General features: G+C 38.9%; 1 protein-coding gene and 1 non-coding gene across 7 annotated transcripts in view; one reads left to right on the top strand and one right to left on the bottom strand.

The window, feature by feature from the left end:
• The window catches only part of PLEKHB2 (pleckstrin homology domain containing B2), a 32,873-nt gene extending 10,724 nt beyond the window's left edge, over positions 1–22,149 (bottom strand). The window contains exons 1-6 of one of the 6 annotated variants that reach the window (XM_007464451.1): positions 22,113–22,149; positions 18,926–19,078; positions 17,816–17,918; positions 12,491–12,530; positions 11,113–11,209; positions 648–773 (exon numbers count right to left, since the gene is read on the bottom strand). In XM_007464451.1, coding sequence (XP_007464513.1) covers positions 648–773; positions 11,113–11,209; positions 12,491–12,530; positions 17,816–17,918; positions 18,926–19,078; positions 22,113–22,149 — 556 coding nt within the window. The remainder of the gene's footprint in view (positions 1–647; positions 774–11,112; positions 11,210–12,490; positions 12,531–17,815; positions 17,919–18,925; positions 19,079–22,112) is intronic. The other 5 variants (XM_007464452.1, XM_007464453.1, XM_007464454.1 and 2 more) reach the window with 5 other exon arrangements.
• TRNAG-CCC (transfer RNA glycine (anticodon CCC)) lies at positions 3,675–3,747 on the top strand. Its single transcript has one exon. It is a non-coding gene; the product is annotated as a tRNA-Gly (tRNA).
• Positions 22,150–22,444: the final 295 nt, after the last annotated feature.

The following is a 22,444-nucleotide window of genomic DNA, read 5'->3' as shown; positions in this document are numbered from 1 at the left end:
GGGGTCTGGGTGTGGCCTCACTCTTCAGGCCATCAGGCACGTAGCTCTGGTCCCTCTTGCCCTGGTTGTAGGCGCCAGCATATTCCTGCATCTCCACCCTGTAGACTTCCCCTGCCCATGCTGCACCTAGGACTTGATGCCTCCTACACAGGCCAGTCATTCATACCTAACAACTTGTTTCAGGTGAGGTGAAGATGAAAGGAACCCATTAAAAGCCCAGAATAAACATAAGCCCTCCGAGGCCTCTACTTCACCTGCAAAATGGAACATCACACCTAAGTAGTGATAATTTTTGAAGGATATTACCATAAGGAAAAAAAAAGAGAAAGATTACCTTTTATCCCTTAAAATGGACCTCTTAGTTAGGTTGCTTCTTAATGTAAATGAATTTCAGTAAATACAAGTTCTCTTCTTGGGGATGAATCTGGATACAACAGTGAAGTTTTAAAAATCAAGCCCACTCTAACTTTTGTGAAGCAGTGTGAAGATACATAATGCTTTTTTTTTTTTTAAAGTAGTGGAGTGATTTCTAGTCTAACCAGAAGAAACATAGCTCATCTTAAATTGAGAAATAAAAATTCTGTAGGCTTTATTGATCTACTCACTAAATGAAGAGAAACAAGGAATGAAAGGCTGGCATAAGTTACCTGCATATGGGTACTGGTAGGGTACAGCATAAGCCTGCCCATTTGCAGCATAGACAACTTGAGTTCCTGGCGGGTATGCACCACTGTATGGACCATAGCCGTATGCCTGCTGAAAAGATATAGGCCCATTAGAAATACAATTTTGAAATTTCAACATCCATTTATAATAAAAACTCTCAACAAAGTGGGTATAAAGAGAACATACCTCAATATAATAAAAGCTGTATATGACAAGCCCATAGCTAGCATCATACTCAATGGTGAAAAACTGAAAGCATTTCCTCTAAGATCAGGAACAAGACAAGGATGTCCACTCTCACCACTATTATTCAACATACTATTGGAAGGCCTAGCCAGAGCAATTAGACAAGGAAATAAAAGGCATCCAAACTGGAAAGGAGAAAGTAAAACTGTCACTACTTGCAGATGACAGAATATTATATATAGAAAACCCTAAAGGCTCCACCAAAAAACTGTAAGAATAAATGAATTCAGTAAAGTTGCAGGATATGAAATCAATATACAGAAATCTGTTGCGTTTCTATACACTAATAACAAACGTTCAGAAAAGGAAATTAAGAAAATGATCCCATTTACAATTGCATCAAAAACAATAAATTATTAACATATACACATTACTATATATAAAATAGATAATCAACAAGGACCTGCTGTAGAGCACAGGGAACTCTACTCAATACTCTGTGATAACCTATATGGGAAAAGAATCTGAAAACAAATAGATATACGTGTATGTATAACTGAATCACTTTGCTGTACACCTGAAACTAACACAACATTGTAAATCAACTATACCCTAATATAAAATAAAAATTAAAAAGCAAAAAAAACACAAACGAAAAAACAATAAAATACCTAGGAATAAATTTAACCAAGGAGGTGAAAGGCCTGTACACTGAAAACTATAAGGCACTGATGAAAGAAATTGAAAATACAAATAAATGGAAAGATAGTCCAAGCTAATGGATTGGAAGAATATTTTAAATGTCCATACTATCCAAAGTAATCTACAGATTCAATGCAATCCTTAACAAACTTCCAATGGCATTTTTTGCAGAAACAGAACAATCTTAAAATTTGTATGGAACTACAAAAGACCCAAAATAGCCAAAGAAAGAGGAATAAAGCTGGAGGCATCATGCTCCCAAATTTCAAACTATACTACAAAGTAATCACAACAGTATGGTAGTGGCATAAAAAAGGACACACAGATCAATGGAACAGAAGAGAGTGCCCAGAAATAAACCCAAGCGTATATGGTCAATTAACTTACAACAAAGGAGCCAAGAAAATACAATGGGGAAAGGACAGTCTCTTCAATAAATGGTGCTGGGAAAAGTAGACAGCCACATGCAAAAGAATGAAACTAGACCACTATCTTATACCATACACAAAAATTAACTCAAAATGGATTAAAGATGTAAGACCTGAAACCATAAAACTCCTAGAAAAAGACAAAGGTTTATAAGCTCCTTGACGTTGGTCATGGTGATGATTTTTTGGATCTAACTCCAAAGGCAAAGGCAATAAAAGCATAAATAAACGTGGGACTACATCAACTAAAAAGCTTCTGTACAGCAAAGGAAACCACCAACAAAATGAGAAGGCAACCTACTTAATGGGAGAAAATATTTGCAAATCACATATAGGGAACTCATACAACTCAACAGCAAAAAAATAACCTGATTAAAAAACGGGCCGAAGAACTGAATAGACATCTTTCCAAAGAAGAAATACAGATGGCCAACAGGCACATGAAAAGATACTCAACATCACTAATCATCAGGGAAATGCAAATCAAAACCACAATGAGGTATCACCTCACACCTGTTAGAATGACTATTATTAAGAAGACAAGAGGGCTTCCCTGGTGGCGCAGTGGTTGAGAGTCCGCCTGCCGATGCAGGGGACACGGGTTTGTGCCCCCGTCCGGGAAGATCCCACATGCCACGGAGTGGCTAGGCCCGTGAGCTATGGCCACTGAGCCTGCGAGTCCAGAGCCTGTGCTCCGCAACGAGAGAGGCCACAACAGTGAGAGGCCCGTGTACCGCAAAAAAAAAAAACAATAAAAAAGGAAATCTTGCCATTTCTGACAACATGGATGGACCTTAAGTTTTTGAAAGAAGTCAGACAGAGAAAGACAAACACCATATGATCTCATCTGTATGTGGAATCTAATATTTTCTAAAAAACAAACAAAAAAGCAAGCTCACAGATACAGAGAACAGACTGGGGGTTGCCAGAGAGGAAGGGGGGCCTAGGGGTGGTGGGCATGAACAAATTGGGTGAAGGAGTCAAAAGGTACAAAGTTCCAGTCATAAAATAAATAGGGGGCTTCCCTGGTGGCACAGTGGGAAGAGAATCCACCTGCCAATGCAGGGGACACGGGCTCAAGCCCTGGTCCGGGAAGATCCTACGTGCCACAGAGCAACTAAGCCCGTGAACCACAACTACTGAGCCTATGCTCTAGAGCCCGTGAGCCACAACTACTGAAGCCCATGCACCCAGAGCCCATGCTCCACAAGAGAAGCCACCGCAAAGAGAAGCCCGCACACTGCAACAAAGAGTAGCCCCCGCTCGCCACAACTAGAGAAAGCCCACGTGCAGCAACGAAGACCCAACACAGCCAAAAATTAAATAAATTAAATAAATAAATAAATCATGGGGATATAATATACAGAATGGTGACTACAGTTAATAATACTATACTGCATATTTGAAAGCTGCGAAGAGGGTAGGTCTTAAAAATTTTCAACACAAGAAAAAAGTTATTTATGTATGGTGACAGATTTTAACTAGACCTAGTGCAGTGATTATTTTGCAATATATACAAATCCAGATCATTATGTTGCATACCTGAAACTAATATAATGTTGCATGTCAATTATACCTCAATTTTGAAAAATACAATTTGGAAACCACCAGGAATATATTAAAATTGGTTCTCCAAGTTGCAGTCAATAAAGTTTGACACTCTACTAAAAAAATAAAGAACATGACAGGACTTCCCTGGTGGTCCAGTGGCTAAGACTCTGCACTCCCAATGAAGGGGGCCCAGGTTCAATCCCTGGTCAGGGAACTAGATCCCGCATGCATGCCACTACTAAGAGATCATTCCCACGCCGCAACTAAAGATCCCACATGCTGCAACTAAGACCTGGTGCTGCCCAATAAATAAATAAATATTTTAAAAATAATAACAATAAATAAAGAACATGAGACAGTGTGCTTATGCCCTTTGTTTTAAGATTCTAAAAAAACAAACCCACAACTGGAATCTACTTTCAGGCTGTAAAATAAAGTAGGTGGAAAACACAACAAAAAAGAGAACTGGACTTGCCAGAGATTCCAATTTCATTTCAGCTGTACCACTAACTTGACCTTCAGTAAGTCATCTAACTACTGTAGGCCTTGTTTTGTTCATCTCTAAAATGATCAGTTTGGACCAGGTGATAAACGAGATTCATCCAAAGCCAGTTTTCTCTTGGTGAAGCCAACCTAGCAGCAAAACCCTCCCCAGCCCAATTTCCAGCAGTTCCTGGCAGGAGAATATAAAAGACTGAGGATACTTGGGGGTCTGAGGTCTGAGGCCTGGGCAGGTGACTGGCAGTTTTCCACAAGGACATGCCTATGAAAGGGCATTGCCAGAAATGGGCAGTGGACTGCCTCCACTGACCAAGTAAAGGACTACTGTATATTGGGAAATACGGAGATGAAAGGCCTGACCTTCTTTATGAGCTCACAGGTGGTGACAGGGCAGACATGTTTACAGACAATTACAATTATTTTCATTATGTGACAAAGGCTACACACAGGGGAGAACAGGGAGCTGTGGCCTGGCATATACGTATGTAGTTCTAAACCTGTTATCTTACAAAAGCAGGAGACAGAATTTATGCTTTTGTAAGACAGAATAGATGCAGACTTTGTTTTCCCTATCCTTCCTGCTAAGTACAACTGAAAACCCTGGACACTATACATACAACAAACACAAGGAGACTCTGAAAGGTGGAGAGAAGGCGAGTGACTGTCTAGAGACTTCATGACCATAAGAAGGGCACACAGCAAGTTCCCTGGGTTTTCTTTTTGCCTCCTACATCCAACTGGATAATGTAGAAGTGGCAACCAAGAAATGCCAACATGTGTAGACCTTTTTTGGTCTGCCTCAGGAAAGCCTGCTGTCTCTACCCAAAGAGCCTAAGAAGGAAAGGGCCAATCTGGCAAGAGAGACCATTTTCAGGCAGTAACTGCTCCACTCCAGCCAAACAACACAAAAATAGCTGTGGCTATTACTCCCACCAGCAAAGTCAAGTATGGAGAAAGATGCTCTCCCACCCCCATCTCAAACAGTGTCAGAGAAGGCCAAGTGGGAAGCTGGGAACTTCATCCCTACCAGATGGAAACAGGCCACCTCCAGTCCCATACCACAGTGTCAGTGGAGACCATGCAAGGAGCCAGAACTCCCATCTCTGCCCAGAAGAAACAAGGTGCCCCTTCCTGTCCTGCTGGAGTAGGATCAACAGAGACCCAGCAGAGAGCAAGTACTTCCACAACCTCTTATCAATAACCACAGTATCAGTGAAGGCTAGTAGGGAGCAGCAGGGAAAGTCCCTCCAACTCCCAGGCAGGCTGGTGTCAGTAGAGACCTAGAGAAGGGCCTGAATTCCCAGCCCTCTCAGCAGTGACAATGAGCCAGTGTCAACTGGGACCCAGTGGACACCCTGGACTTCCACCGTTACATGAAGGAACAAAGCAGACCCCCTCTTCACCCAGCAGAGGAGCATTAGGAGGAAGTCTGTTAGAATGCAAGACTTAAGTAGATTCAGTCTTACAATATTTAAAATGTCAAGGTTTTGATAAAGAATAATTCATCATACCAAGAACCAGGAAGATCTCAAACTGGATGAGAAAAGACAACAAAAGAGACCAACACCAAGATGACAAAGATGTTGGAATTACCTAGGAAGGATTTTAAAGCAGCTATCATTAAAATATTTCAATTAGTAATTAAGAACATGTTTGAAATTCATAAAAGAAACAGGAAGTCTCCACAAAACCAGAAAAATATCAGGAAAAACTATATAAAGATATATATCAAGAATAACCAATGAAAAATTTTAGAAATATAAAAATAACTAATAAATTATTCAATGAATGGACTCAACAACAAATAGAGATGACAAATAATCAATGAACATGAATATAAAGAGTAGAAATTACCTAATTAGAACAGAGAAAAGGCAGATTGAAGAAAAGAACAAAAACTCTGAGACATGTGGGACATCTAACATCTGCGTCATCAGTTTCATTAGAGAAAGAGGGTGGGTCTAAAACAACATTCCAGAAATAATAGGTTAAAATTTCCCAAATTTAGCAAGAAACATAAACCTACGTATTCAAGAAACTGAATGAACACCAAATAAGATGAATCCCCAAATACACACGTCACAGTCAAACTTCTGAAAACTAAAGACAAGGAAAGTAGCCAGAAACAATGCACTATGTATACGGGGGGAAAAAATTCAAATGATAGCAGATTTCTAATCAGAAATCAGGAGGGCCAAAGGAAATAGCACACATTTATCAAGTGCTGAAAGAAATGTCAACTCAGAATTCTATACTACTGAAAATATTCTTCAGAACAAAGATGAAACTGAGACATTCTCAGATGAAGGAAAACTGAGGATCTGTTGCCAGCAGATCTACCCTAAGAGAATGACAAAAGGAAGTTCACTAAACAGTAAATAATAAACGAAATCTTGAAACATCAGGAGGTAAAAAAACATGGTCAGAGCACAATACATGTAAATATAATAAAAATCACATCTTGATTTTTCTAATAAGTTTGACAGCTGTAGCAAAATCTATAGCACCATCTAATATGGTTCTCAATACATGTAAAAGAAATAAAACAATTATACCATAAAATGAGAGAGAAAAAAGGAATCTAGAGGTAATGGTTTGACACTTCACTGGACCTGGTAAAATGTGAACACTGGACTTTGAAAAACATATGTATATGTATAATGTAATAACTAGAGCAAACATTAAAATAGCAATACAAAGAGATACTCAAAACATTACAGATACATCAAAATGTAATTCTAAAACATGTTCTATGGGAATTCCCTGGCAGTCCAGTGGTTAGGACTCTGCGCTCTCACCACCAAGGGCCTGGGTTAGCTCCCTGGTCAGGGAACTAAGGTCCCACAAGCCACGCAGTGCAGCCAAAAAATAAATAAATAAATAATAAATAATAAATAAGACAAAACAAAACATGTTCTAGTAACTCACAAAAAAGCTTAAGTAAAAGAACATACAGAAATGAAAAAGAGAACCAAAGGAAAACAAAAAATAAAATGGCATACTTAATGTATCAAAATTACTTCATATGCAAATGGTCTGTGGGGAAGGATAAGAGTGATGGTGTTTAAGGGTACAAACTTGTAACAAGTATTAAATAAGCCTTGAGATCTAATCCATCAAATAATGAATATAGACAATAATATCATACTGTAATTATGTAATGTAATAAATATTGCTACATTTGCAATCATTTACAATATATAAAGGTATCAAAATAACATATAGTACACCTTAAACTTATACAATAAAAAAATGTAAATGGCCTAAATATACCAGTTACAAGACAGAGATTTGTCAGGTGGGGGAAGGAGGGGATGACCCAACTATATGTTGTCTATAAGAAACTTCAAATGCAATATGTATGTTGAAAGAAAAAAGATGGGAAAAGAGATCTCATGCAAACATTAATAAAAAGGAAGCAGAAGTGGCTACATTAATATCAGATAGAGTAGACATAAGACTAAAGAAAATTATCAGAAACAGAGAAGGACATAACATAATGATAATAGGGTTAATCCACCAAGAAAATATAAGTGTGTATGGATCAAATGACAGAGCTGCACACATAAATTAGACAACTTATATAAATGAAAAGGACCAATTCCTCAAAAAGTATAAAATACCACAACCCATTCAATATGAAATAGAGAATGAATAGTCCTGTAACTATTAAGAAAACAGAATTTGTAATTTAAAATATCCCCAAAAAGAAATCTCCAGGTAGGCCCAGACAGTTTCACTGGAAATGTCTACCAAATGATTAAAGAAGAATTAACATCACTTCTACACAATATCTTCTAGAAAATACAAGAGCATGGAACAGTTCCTAAACTTCTATAAAGCCAGTATCACCTGATAACAAAATAAAACAGAGTACAAAAAAAGAAAACTACAGACCAATATCCCTCATGAATACAGTTGCAAAAACTCCTAATAAATATTAGCAAACATAGAATTCAGCAATAAATAAAAAGAATTATACACCACAACCTAGTGAGATTTATTCCAGGGATGCAAAGCTGGTTCAGTATTCGAAAATCAATGTAACCCACCATATTTAGGTTTAAAGAAAAAGGTTTTTAAAAAAAATCACATGACCAAATCAATTGATTCAGCAAAGGTATTTGACAAAATCCAATACCCATTCATGGTAAACACTCAGAAAACTAAAAAAAAGAAGGACTTTCTTCAACTTGACAAAGAACATCTACAAAAAACATCACACTTAGTGTGGATAAACTGAACACATTCCCCGTAAAATCAGGAACAAGGCAAGAATGCCTGCTCTCACCATTGCTCTTCAATATAATATTGGAACTTCTAACCAGGGCAAGAAGGCAAGGCAAGGCAAGGAAATAGAAGGTACACAGACTACAAAGGAAGAAATAACTCTATCTGTAGATGACATGACTGTCTATGTAGTATATTCCAAAGAATCTAAAATAAAATACTTGGACTTCCCTGGTGGTGCAGTTGTTAAGAATCCACCTGCCAATGCCTAGAGCCCGTAAGCCACAATTACTGAAGCCCACGCGCTTAGAGCCCATGCTTGGCAAGAAACAGAAGCCACCTCAATGAGAAGCCCGCGCACCGCAAACGAAGAGTAGCCCCCACTCGCTGCAACTAGAGAAAGCCTGCGCACAGCAACGAAGACCCAACACAGCCATTAAATAAATAAATTTATAAAGAGTTTAGTAATAAGCTCACAGGCTACAAGATCAACATATAAAAATCAACTGTGTTTCTATATACTAGCAATAAACATGGAGAAAATGAAATTTGAAATACCATATACAAAAATTCAAAAAAAAGAGAAATATTTAAGTATAAATCTAACAAAACACATACAGGATTTATATATTGAAAGCTACAAAATGCTAGTGAAAAAAAATCAAACAGGATCTAAATAGACAGTCCATTTTCATGGATTGGAAGTTCAACATAATAAAGATGTCAATTCTCCCCCCAAAATCCTGATTTCTATCAAAATCCCAGAAAGATTTTGTTGTACATTTAGACAAATTTACATGGAAAGGAAGTGGAATCAGAATAGCTAAAAGAATTCTGAAAGGAAGAATGAAGTGGGGGGAATCAGCCTACCCAATCTCAAGACTTATTATTGATATATAGCTACAGTAATCAAGTCTGTGTGGTATCAGAGGATGGAACAGACAGAGAACCCAGAAACAGACACACATAAATACAGCCAACTGATTTTTTACAGAGATGCAAAACCAATTCCAGAAAGGATTAACAGTCTTTTCAACAAACAGTGATGGGACAATTGGACATCCATTGCAAAAAAAAAAAAACCTCAACATAATCCTCTCACCTTATTAAAAATTAACTGACAACATAAAAGACTCGTGTATAAATCCTAGGACTATGAAACTTTCAGAAGATAACATAGGAGAAAATCTTGGGTAACTTGGTCTACGTGAAGTGTTAAACATGACAACAAAACACAGTCCATAAAAGGAAAAACTGATAAATTGGACTGCATCAAAATTTAAAACTCTGTGAAAGGCACTGTCAAGAGAATAAAAAGATATGCTACTGATCACATATCTGACAAAGAATTCCTATCTCAAACATATATATAAGAACTCTCAAAACTCAACAATAAAAAAATAATAAAACAAGTAGAAAATGAGCAAATGACACGAAGACACATCTCACTGAACAGGATATATGGATGGCAAGTAAGCATATAAAAAGATGTTCAACATCACAAGCTATGGGAAATGCCAATTAGGATCACAGTGAAATATCACTACACACCTATCGGAATAGTTAAAATAAAAAACAGTGACAACAGCAAATGCTGGTGAGGATACAGAGAAAGTAAACCACACATACACTACTGATGGGAAAGAGAAATGGTAGAGAAACTCTGGAAAGCAGTTTGTCAGCTTTTTAAAAAACTAATCATATACTTACCATTCATTCAACTCAGCAATTACATTTTGGGGCACTTATCCCAGAGAAATAAAACTTTATGTCTGCATAACAACCTGTACATGAGTGTTCACATAAGGTTTATTGGTAACAGCCAAAATCTAGAAACAACCAAAATGTCTCCCAATAGGTAAACGTTCTTCAATACATAATGTGGTACATCCATACCATAGCATGCTACTCAGCAATAAAAAGGAACAGAGTATTGACACATGCAACAATTTGGATGACTCTCAAGGGCGTTGTGCTTAGTGAAAACATCAAAAGATCTCAAAAGATCACATGTTATATGATTCCATGTATATAACACTGTGGAAATGACAAAGTTATACAGATGGCAAACAAATCAGTGGTTGACAGGAGTTAGGGAAGGGGAAGAAGGGTGTGACTATAAGAGGGTGTAGCAGGAAGAAGATATTATGAACAGTTTTATATCTTGATTGAGGTGGTGGTTATACAAATCTACACGTATGATAAAATGACATGGAACCAGACATAAACACTGCACCAATTTCAAATTCCTGGTTTTGATTTTATCTACCATGTAACAGCTGGGGAAATGGGTGAAGAGTACATGAGACATGAGATTTCTCCATATTACCTTTGCAACTTCTTGTGAATCTATAATTATTTCAAAATTAAAAGTAAAAAAAAAAAAAATCAAAGTGCCTCCCACAAGAGACTTCTATATGTAACACTGAATGCCTGGCACCTCTAACTAGGGGACACCACAAGGTATTTGGCATGTGATTTTTTTTTTTAAGGTTTTGCTTTTGTTTTTTCAAAAAAAAAAAGCATTTTTTCTGATGATAGAGAGTATTCAAGTAAATAATTAAGTATAAACTTGAATCATCAAAATCATATTACCATGATTCATTTTTAGGTCTATCTTAAAAAGAAAATATAAACAGGAAGATTATAAAACAGTTGCTTTATTTTAGGAAAGCAAAAGATGACAACAATCTATTTAAAAAAGAAAAGTTTAAAGAAGAAAAGGGTTTACAGTACATTTCTAATTTCTCTGATACTGGCTGGCTCAAGGTTTTCTTCTGCTTTAAAAGCACAGTAGCACAGAGACGCCAAGTTTCCCTCACTTGGATTCTATAAGGCAAAGATTTGCTCCCTACCTCAGGGGTTGGTGCAGCATAGGCTGTGTAAGGAGGTGGGGAGGAAACCACAGCAGTCTCATCATACACGATTTCTGAGCCAACATAAGCCTTGAGAGGAGAGAAAGTATGAAAACAAGTGAGTTGCCACAAAGCAACTAAAGGCTCTTATGATACTATACCCCTTTATTTAGCAAATAAAAAAAATTAATAAAAGCCGAAAAGTTTAATCTTTGAAGAGGAAATATAACAGCTCTCTGAGAAGCAATGACTAGCAGGACAACCCTCCCCTTGCCCACCACCCAGCACTCCAGTGTCCTTTGAATTCAGGAGGATGTGGCCCTCCTCAGCCACCAGCAGTGGGCAGAAGTAGAGTTCTCACTGCCCAAGAAGGCCACAGGGCCTCCACTGTTACCCAGGCCCTTTAAAAGATGTTACACCACTCTCAACATCCCTTCTGTTCACAAATAAAAATCCTACAATCTAAAACGTAGCAGTCAAGGATATGTTCTACACTCACAATCTGGTTTTTCCATTAAAAAATTTAAAAATCTTTCAGTAAATTACCCCCCAGTGGGAAACAAAAATATGTATACTCTTTTTAAAAATATCCACATGAAGAATCACCTTAGCTCTTGCCCCTAACTATATGAATCATCAATACTAACTTCATTCAAGTAAAGGATTTTCATCGAAGAAAAGGTAACTGGAGCTGTAACCTTAGGAGGAAGAACAGTCCTGAGCTAACAAAAGTAGGAAAAAACAGCATTTGGATATTAAGTCTTTTTACTTTCTTTTCCCACCTGTACAAATTCTTGAAAAAGCACCATCTACCTCTCTTTCCTTCCTAGAGAAATAAATGAAAAAATAAAACCCTATCTGAAGAATGAAAACGTTGACCACAGAGGGAATTGCCTTTGATTCCCTGACAGACACCAAGATGGTATCACTAGCCTCTACAAATGGGGTTTACTGTCTCCGTTACTTCCTAAAGTCAGAAGAAACTAGAGACAAGTACAAGTCCCAAAAATGTTTATTTCACAGGCTGAGATGTTATTCATGAAAAGGACCCTGTGGTCCCTCTTGTGCCTTCTCTGTGAATGACAGCAGAATTCAAAGTGTTGCAAATCTTTGTGAGATACAAACATTTCTAGAAAACAACACTGGGACCAGTGTGCCTGTGTTAGGAGGGCTCCTCCTGCCAAAATGTTTTGGCAAAATCCAGGCTTCCTCACTGTCAGCGAAACACAGCCTGCTTATCTCTGCTTGCTCATCCTGGGCCGGATGGCAAAAAAACCCTCTTCCCCATTTCCCTTCTTAACCTCCTGTTCTCCCGTTTGTTACAGCAAGACTAAGTGAAAACATTACTAGTGACTGCCATTAGCAACTTACTGTGTTTGTCCTGGAATCCTGAAGCGTAAATTTCCAGGCCCTGAAGAAAAGAAAGAGGTACTTTATTTCAGGCAATCCAACATCTATCTCAACGGTTCTCAAACCTGCATTGGCGTCGGAATTTCTGAAAAAGCTTGTTTAAGAACAGATCTGAAGCCCTTGCCTCAAGACCTACTCAATCAACTCATCTAAGACATGCACTAGGAATATATGATATGTAAAGAAATAAATCTATAGTACATATGTAATATTTAAAGCATAATCTACAGTTTTCCCTTTACTTTTTAAATAAATGTAAAATGTACCATGTTTAACTATACTAGAACTAGCAGTATCTGTTCATGTTATACACACAGATCTACTTGATTTTTTTAATGGCTACATAATGTTCCATGATATGAGCTTTAGATGGTCAGCAATATTTTGCTATTAAAAATAATGTTGGTGGGCTTCCCTGGTAGCGCAGTGGTTGAGAGTCTGCCTGCCGATGCAGGGGACACGGTTCGTGCCCCGGTCCAGGAAGATCCCACATGCCGCGGAGCGGCTGGGCCCTTGAGTCATGGCCGCTGAGCCTGCGCGTCTGGAGCCTGTGCTCCGCAACGGGAGAGGCCACAGCAGTGAGAGGCTCGCGTACCGCAAAAAAAAAAAAATAATAATAATAATAATAATGTTGGTATTTGAGAAACTGACCTATAACATACGTAAGTTTAAGGTGTACAACATGATGATCTGACACACGTATATCATGAATTGATTACCACAATAAGCTAACACCTCCAGGACCCCCGCACATGATTATCTTTTTATTTTTTCTGGTGATAACATTTAAGATCTACTCTCTTAACTTTCAAGTATATGAGACAGTATTATTAATTATAGTCACTATGCTGTACAATAGATGCCCAGAACTCACTCATTTTACAGCTGGATGCTTGTACTCTTTGTCCAATATCTCCCCCATTTCCCTCAACCCCTGGCAAACACCATTCTACTCTCTACTTCTATGATTTCGGCTTTTTTAGATTCTACATATAAGTGAGGACATATAGTATTTTTCTTTCTCTGTCTGACTCACTTCACTTAGCATAATGCCCTCAAGGTCCATTTATGTTGTTGTTAATGCAGGGTTTCCTGTTTTAGGGTTGATTAACAGTCCATTACCCATGCATGCACAAGTCTGTGTGTGTGTGTGTGTGTGTGTGTGTGTGTATCACATTTTATTTATCAATTCATCCATCATCAGACACTTGAGTTGTTTCCATGTCTTGGCTACTACGAATAATGCAAGAAACACAGGGGTACAGCTATCTCTTTGAGACAATGATTTAATTCCCTTCAGATATATACACAGAAGTGGCATTGCTGAATCATATGGTAGTTCTACTTTTAATTTTTTGAGAAACCTCCATACTGTTTTCCATAGTGGCCGCACAAAGTTACATGCCCACCAACAGTGCACAGGGTTCCCTTTTCTCCACACCCTCACCAATACTTATCTTTTGTCTTTTTGATAACAGCCATTCTAAGGTGTGAGGTGATCTCACTGTGGTTTTGGTTTGCACTTCCCTGATTATTAGTGATGTTGAGTACCTTAGGAAAAACGTTTTTTCAAGTCCTTTCCCCATCTTTTAATTGGTTTGTTTTTATGCTGTGGAGTCATACAAGTTCCCTATATATTTTAGATATTAAACCCTTATCACATAAATGGTTTGTAAATATTTTCTCCTATTCCATAGGATGCCTTGTTATTTCTCTAATTGTTTCTTTTGCTGTGCAGTAGTTTTTTAGTTTAATGTAGTCCCAATTTGTTTACTTCTGCTTTTGTTGCTTGCACTTTTGGTGTCATATCCAAAATCGCTACCAAGACCAATGTCAAAGACCTTTTTCCCCATGTTTCCTTCTAGTAGGTTTACAGTTTACGGTCTTACATTTTAGACTTCAATCCATTTCAAGTTAATTTTTGTGACTGGTCAAGATAGGGAGTAAGTCCTTTCTGAAAAATCTGCGTTCTACACTCTTCTAAGCATAATTCTTTGAATGTCTTATGCCGGGGCTCACTTATCCTTCTCTGCCTTCCAGTGTTCTGAAATGACAAGCCCTGGGGGAACCTTCCAGTCTCTGCTAAGGTCCCAAGGATATCATACTCTCAAGGGTTTTTCCTTAGCTTTTTCAAGAAGTATCAGCACCTCTACAGAACACAGGGTACTACCAAAAATTTTTAAGATTTAATTAGCTCATCTTGTTACTGCTTCTGGGAGTTGGGGTAGGGTTAAAAACTGTGATACATCTCAACAGAATCTTCTATTTCTTTTTCTGACTGTTGCTCTTTGTATTCTGTGCTTGAAGTTAAACTTCTTAATTTGGCTGTCACTTCTGAATGTCTTCCCCTTCATTTCACTAGGTAGTTGAGGAAGATGACACAGATTCATTTCCCCCTTTTCTCTCAGAGGTCTCTGTAATGGGTTGAATTGTATCCCCTGCAGAAAGATAAGCTTAAGTCCTAATCCCCAGTACAGGTGAATTATTTAGAAATAGGGTCTCTGCAGATGGAGTCAAATTAAGATGAAGGTCATACTGAATGAAGATCATACTTATAAGAAGAGGAAATGTGGACACAGACACACAGGGAGAATACCACGTTATAACAGAGGCAGAGACTGGAGTGGTGCAGCTGCAAGCCAAAGAACATCACGGATAACCGGCCACAACCAAAACTAGGAAGAGGCCAGGAAGGATTCTATCCAGAGTCTTAGAGGAAGCATGGCTCTGCTGACACAGTAATGTCAGACTTCTAGCTTCTGGAACTGTGAGAGAATAAACCTGTTGTTTTAAGACACTTAGCATGTGATACTGGGTTACAGCAGCCCCAGGAAAACAGTCTCCTCTTCTTTACTTTTTTACCTTTCTGTGTCATTTTATTTCAAGTGTGTTTCCTGTTAACAAAATAAGTAGCTGGACTTTGTATTTTCTGCCCAATCTCAGATCTTATCCTTTTTAAGGAGAATTTAACCAACTCACATTTATTGAATTCACAGATATCATTGGTCTAATTACTGCTACTTCATCTCCTGTCATGCTTTATTAAGTTTACTTGCTGGGTTATTTTTATTCTTCTAGTATTATCCTCCATTGCTCTGTCCCTAACTGTACCCTTAAAATTAGACACATAAATAAACCTCTATTTTCCCATACAGGTTAAGAAAAAGTCAGCCTTCCATGCCAAACAAGGCAAGTCCTTCAGTGTACTTTTACCCCTTCTCCCTCCTCTATGACAAAAAAGCCTCCCATGTTTTGTTAAAATATTCTATAATTTTAGTTCTAGATATTTTTTTCCCCTAGTACTTAAAGGAACCATCCATACGTGTGACATCTCAGCAAACAGCAGAACAGAGCAGTTAAGAACAAAGGGCTGGGCTTCCCTGGTGGCGCAGTGGTTGAGAGTCCGCCTGCCGATGCAGGGGACACAGGTTCATGCCCCGGTCTAGGAAGATCCCACATGCCGCGGAGCGGCTGGGCCCGTGAGCCATGGCCGCTGAGCCTGCGCGTCCGGAGCCTGTGCTCCGCAACCGGAGAGGCCACAACAGTGAGAGGCCCGCGTACCAAAAAAAAAAAAAAAAAGAACAAAGGGCTATGAAGACAAAGATTCAAATCCTGAGTCTAGTCTACAAGCTCTAAAACCTTGGGAAGTATGGCAGGCAGAATGATGCCTCCTCCCTACAGAGAGATGCATATCCTAATCCCCAGAACCTCTGAAAATCTTACCTCACCAGGCAAATGGATTCTGCAGCTATACTTAAGGTTAAGGACCTTGAAATGGGGAAGATTATACTGGATTATTGAGGCTGGCTCAAACTATTCTTCAATCCTTAAAAGCATATAACCTTCCCCAGCTACAGAGAATCAGACAGATGACAGCAGGAGAAGGGCTCAGCCTAGAAGCCAAGGAAAGCAGGAGGACTCTTGACGCTAGAAAAGGCAAGGAAACAGACTCCCCCCTAGAGCCTCCAGAAGGGATCATGGCCCTGGCAACACTTTGAAACCTAGTGTAGAACTCTGACCTCCAGAAATGTAATCAGAAATGTGTACTGCTCGAAGACACTAAGCTTGTGGTAATTTATTACAAGAGCATTAAAAACTGATACAGAAAGTTACTTAACCTCACTATGCCTCAATTTCTTAAAACAGAACAGTATCCACTTTATAAGATATGGTGAGGATTAAACAACATACATAAAGCAGTTAGCACAGGGCCGAGTGCAAAGTAAGTGTTCAAATTATTAAAGAGTAAAAATATAGATCCAGTTTATAAAAAAGTAGCAAACTGGCTTAACCTGTGTTCATTTCTCCATTAGTCTTTAGGAAAGGTACATCTTTTCCACAAAGTGCCATTTAAGATTCACTAATATAAATGAGAAGAATGTAAAAAAGAAACTACAACTAGGATTTAAAATAAACCCTAGAGATCAGCATGGAATAAATGCCTATACTGAGGATGAACACATATGTGAAATGCAAGGGCAGGCACTCTGACAAACTGGTCAGCTGGATTTTATAAAATTGTCACATATATATGAATATTTTAATATACAGGAATATTATAATAATCTCTGTTAGTGAATTCTTACAGTGTCCAGAGTTAACTTTTGTTAGTGGTACAGTGTGCACAGAAAAAAAAAAATTAGTGTTTTCAAGATTCTGATCCTACATCAATGCTAATGTTAACACACTGAGAATTAGTAAAGTTGGGTTTTCCTTCTTTGTGGTTCCATACTCCTTCTTCAGAGATGACAGATGGAAATAACAACCACCAAAAGGAGAAAAGGCTATATAATACAGATGTCGGTGCTTTTTAAAAAGACATTTACAGAAAAAGAACAAGACTTAAGGGGAATTCCCTGGCAGTCCAGTGGTTAGGACTCCACGCTCTCACTGCCGAGGGCCCAGGTTCAATCCCTGGTCGGGGAACTAATACTCCACAAGCCATATGGCACGGCCAAAAAAAGAAAATTTAAGAACCCACTTAACTATGCCCGTAGCCCAATGTACATCTAGTAATGAAAAAAGAGAGTGCAAAGTGACTGTATCTAATAGTTTCTGCCATACTCACTACAATGGGACCCTGCATGGGCAGCCCTGCAGAGGCAGAAACGAGGATCAGGGTTATCAAACATGGAGTAAGACTCTTAACATTTCTTTCACACAACCTCTGAGTCACTTATCCTGCTGCCTACAGGAACACGCCACTCCCGTTCTTCTCCCTTCCTCATAACTGGAAATTAAAACAGAAAACACTTTTAAACTTAAACACACTGGAAGAAGACTTACAAACAATCATCTGTGCTTTCTGCACAAAGACTGATGGTTTTCCCATCTCGGCAAACAATCTGCAGCAGACAGTCTTTTGGCTTCCCATCTGGAGGCTGAATATCTACGAAAAACATATAGAATACAGGAGTATTTACATAGTTTTTTTTTTTTTAAGGATTTCTTAACAGCTCAGATAAGCAAAGGACCAGAACTTCAGAACATTACAATTATAAAACATCTTTGTTCTGCTGTACAGAACCAAACACATGAATCATTACTCAATTCTAATTAAACTTCCTGCTGGAGAAACATGTAAGCCTCTTCTAGAGCACAATCCACATATGGTGATATATAAAACAGCCCAGACATTAGAAGAATAAGCACAACGAAAAGTGTTGCAAAGCATCAGTTAACAGAATACTTACTGCTTTTATTCACAAAGCATCAAACTAGATCGCTGCTTTAAAAGTGAAAATCGGTTGTTTAAAGTATCTCTGTGTACCAAGAAGTAAGACCTATGATATCTGAGCCTGGTTTAAGTAAGGATTTCAATAGCTAGTCCATAGAGACTTGTGTTTCAAGAACTTATAGGAGCAGGATATTATTACACCAATGGTTACTACAGCAGCCTCTTTATTCCAAATAGCAACAGAGCTAATAAAACAAACAGGGAAGTCTACATATGCCATTAATTAGAAATAGAAAAGTCTATGCTTATTAAAACAAAAAAAAACTATTCCTTCAATAGTTGTGATAATTATATTGAAAGACATCATGGATTTTAAGAAACTGACTAGAGTTGTTATCAATAAGCCAGTTTCTGAGTCACAAAATCTATACTGCCTAGGGTAGCTCCATCCTTCTTGGGGTTCCCAGCACTCTGGTTCCTTAGTCTTCCACCACCTTCTCCATGAGAGAGAACGGAAATGTGGACTGATGGGTCTAATTCAGAGGAGAAAATTAATCTGCCAACCCACATGGGTCATAATCCCAGTGTCTGGTTACCTCTTTCCAGATGAAACCCTTCTTTGGACTGTAAATGAAAGCAGAATGGGTAAGGAAGAATCAACTCCCATCAAGAAAGCAGAAGGGCAGGTGACAGAAGCTGGACAAGACAGACCCACTTACCCCGACATTCATGTCCTGTGCGGATGTTGATGCAGTCCACGGGCATGTGGACCTTATCCTCCACACTCTGCCGAGTTTGGTCATCATAATAGATCAGGTGACCATCTGACCACAGGTCAAACCAATTCTTCTTCCAGCGCTTCAAAATAGTGCCTGAAAAAAAGTGGGAAATGTTGCCTTTGAGTGGAAAAGCAAGGACTTTGTCCTTTAATTCACCGGTAACAGAAACAAAAGAAACTTTCCTCTGGTCCCAAAAGTATACCTGCATACAATTGCCCAGAGCAGTCCATCAAAATGGAAGTGAAAGCAGACCCGAACTGCATGAACACCCATGCTGTACCAGGGCTGCATGCAGCATGCTCTAAGATGAGAACTTCGATCTTACTGAGAACGCTGCCAACTTAAAATATCAAAATTTTTTTTAAAAAGTTCAATAAAACTTTGATTTTGAGCTAATGAAACATGTCTAACATTTAACTCTCCATGTAGTATATCTAAACCTTCCCAGTAGTATCTAACTGCTAGATTGATCAGAAAACGTTGAACTGTAAAGTCTCTACACACAAATAACAGTAATACCTTCCTCTTCTGGAAAAACTTATCTTTTTCTTGAAGGGCCTTCACATATACTCTTCTCTAATGCTCACCTTCCCAGTGTGGGGAGTCTTCCTGCCTAAGACTATGCAGAGGCAGGCTCAGACACTGGATACATCCACACCCAGACACTGACCCAGGCCCAGGGCCTGACTCCTACCCAGCACGCATCCATCCTACTAACTCACACGTCTCTATCAGTTTGAGAGAATTCATCCATTCATTTGTAATCTTGGACTAGGCACTTAACTTTATAAAACTCTAATTTCCTTGTCAGCCAAAAGGGAAATCTAAAAGTTATCCCTGCACCTTTCTCACATCCATACGCTACCGGCTGCATCTTTTGTTCCTATAGATCCCACCCTGTTCATGGCCAATGTGCACAAATTCCAAATATTCATCCCAGCAGCCTTCCAAATTTATTTTACCACAATCAAACACCTACCTTGCTGAGAGGCAACCACAGCATTTGCCCAAACTGATAAATAAGTGACACCCAGCATCCATTTAACTGGCAGTGCCTGAGCTGTGCAGAAACTACCAAAGAGAGCCACCCAAACACAGACAGGTGTAATCACCGGGTCGGGGAGTTCTACCCAAGTATCGCACCTGCCATCAAAGCTCTGACTGCAGAACCCTAAATTAAGCTGTCCTCAAGAGTCCAGATACTGAGTCCTAAGAGTCTGCCAATGGCAAGAAAAGGAATCCTGAAGACAGCGGTGCATATATGTAACTACATGTGTATCTGCTGCTCTGCAACTCAGTGAATATAATACAACTCACCTCATTTTAGTTTATTATGAATGATACTTCTCCTTTAGCAAAGACAGAAAAATCAACCCAACATCAGGATATTGGGAAATGGAATAAGTCTTACGAATACACACTTTTGAGATAACCATAACTAAGACAGTGGAAAAGTCTGTACAACTTATTTACAGAACTCCTATGTTGTGTACATCATCATGCTAAGCGCTGATGGGAAGCACAAAATTGTCAAAAGGGTCACTGTTCACTTATGTTGACAGAGCATTTACATTGAGTCATGATGGAGAAAGGAAACTTGCCCTCAAAGAGTGCAGGAAGGGAAGGCACATCCTCCAGGTCTGAGCAAGGCTGTCCATGTTCCCTGACCATTTTAGGATCACCCAAGATCCTCAAAACCCAAGACAAGGAAACTTACACAAACACTGGGGCTAGATTCCAATGTCACAACTTTTTTTTTTTTTTAAGCCAACAATACAATAGCTGCATCTATTCTTAGACTACAGAACTGTCATAGACCTTGAAAGGACACCTGTTCAGCTCCAGGTCTGAGAACGTAAAACTAGTAACAGGATAGACAGTCTGAAAGCTCATCTCCTGGTAGAAAGGGTGTTGATGTTGAAACGAGACAGCCCTGAGTCTGAATGTAGGTTTGCCACCCATAGCTAACATCTGGACCAGTTATCAGTGAACCTCTATTTCTTCAGCTGGAAGCTGGGGTAATGCCACCCACCTCACAGAGCTGTTGTGATAATTATATTGATATAAAAATCTGTACAATGGGAACACAAACAAGCTTCATAAATAGTTTTTATAAACCGTCTAAGGTATGCAAGTCCATTCTTCATTGCTAGGCTCAATTTTAGCTAAGTATTGAAAATATTCCTTAAATACAAATTCATATCTGAATAATACAGTATATATCACCACTCAAGCTTTTGATGGAGTCATAAACAATATACTAGTCACTTTTCCCTTAATGCTGCTCTTTCTAGAACAACAGCAGAATAATCTGCTTACTCTTTCTGCAATAAACAGAGCTGCTTCTTCCTGCTTTAAAACATACTATGAATCCTACTTAAGGTGGCAGCCTCAGAGATAAGCAGAGTTAAGTATATGCAGGCCCATAGAGATGAGTCTAAGAAAATGAACTTAATCCCATAAAAAAAGAACTGAGTCCCTTCTCCAGAGTCCTTTTGGAGACACAAAAGATTTGGTTTTAGATAAACTAGTTCCCTCGGGTCAAATCTTAATCTATAGTTAAAGACTCTAGTATTTCAGAATCTGGTCACTGTTCAATCCCCAGATGAGACAGGTGTTTCCCACAAAGCGAGCAGTACCTCCATGCTAATATATTAGCTCAGCTCCATGGTAATAGATCAGCTCAGCTTGTGTAGATCCAAGAACCTCAGGTCAGCTGTTAATAATACAGCATGCTAGGGACTTCCCTGGCCATCCAGTGGTTAAGATTCTATGCTTCCACTGCAGGGGGCACGGGTTCCATCCGTGGTAGGGGAACTAACTTTGTCGCACGGCGTAGCCAAATAATAATAATAATAATAATAATATAGCACGCTAGTGAGAAAAGAGAAACCAGCAGGGACTATTACTGTCCCCTGGTTCCTGTCAAGGCAGCAACCAAGAAGCTCCACGTGTGCAGAAAAACGGTTCATAGAGCTCTAAAAATCTGCAAGAGGAAATCCAGGGCAACAACATTAGTAAGACTTTGTTATTTGTTTGTAAACACTGGCGGTGTCAGCCACAGAAATAAAGATGTGCCCTAAGGCAACACTAAACCCAGCCCAAGGGGCTCACGTCCTGTACTTACTCTGTCTCAGCAACCATCCACTCTTCACAAACGCCATCTTTCCACCTGTAGAAGAAGAAACAGGCAGGTTCAAAATTATACCCAGAAAAGAGAATGACCCGTATGAGCTGTTTTTACTCACAACACTTCTGACACGAAATGTGTGGGGTTTTTCCACACCAACAACCAATTTTCCAATTCTCAGGACACCAACTGGATGTCTAATGATTCAATTAGATTCTGACACTAACTACCTGGACTTAACATCAGACCTCACAGCTTAAGGGCTCAGTTCCACAAGAGTGCTCCCACTTTAGATACAAGTCCTGGGCCACCCATATTTCTGATCTATA

Source organism: Lipotes vexillifer, unplaced genomic scaffold, assembly GCF_000442215.2.
Source record: "Lipotes vexillifer unplaced genomic scaffold, Lipotes_vexillifer_v1.1 scaffold20, whole genome shotgun sequence".
Classification (NCBI taxonomy): Eukaryota; Metazoa; Chordata; class Mammalia; order Artiodactyla; family Lipotidae; genus Lipotes; species Lipotes vexillifer.
The sequence above is the reverse complement of the archived record's forward strand: the minus strand, read 5'-3'. Positions and strand labels throughout refer to the sequence as shown.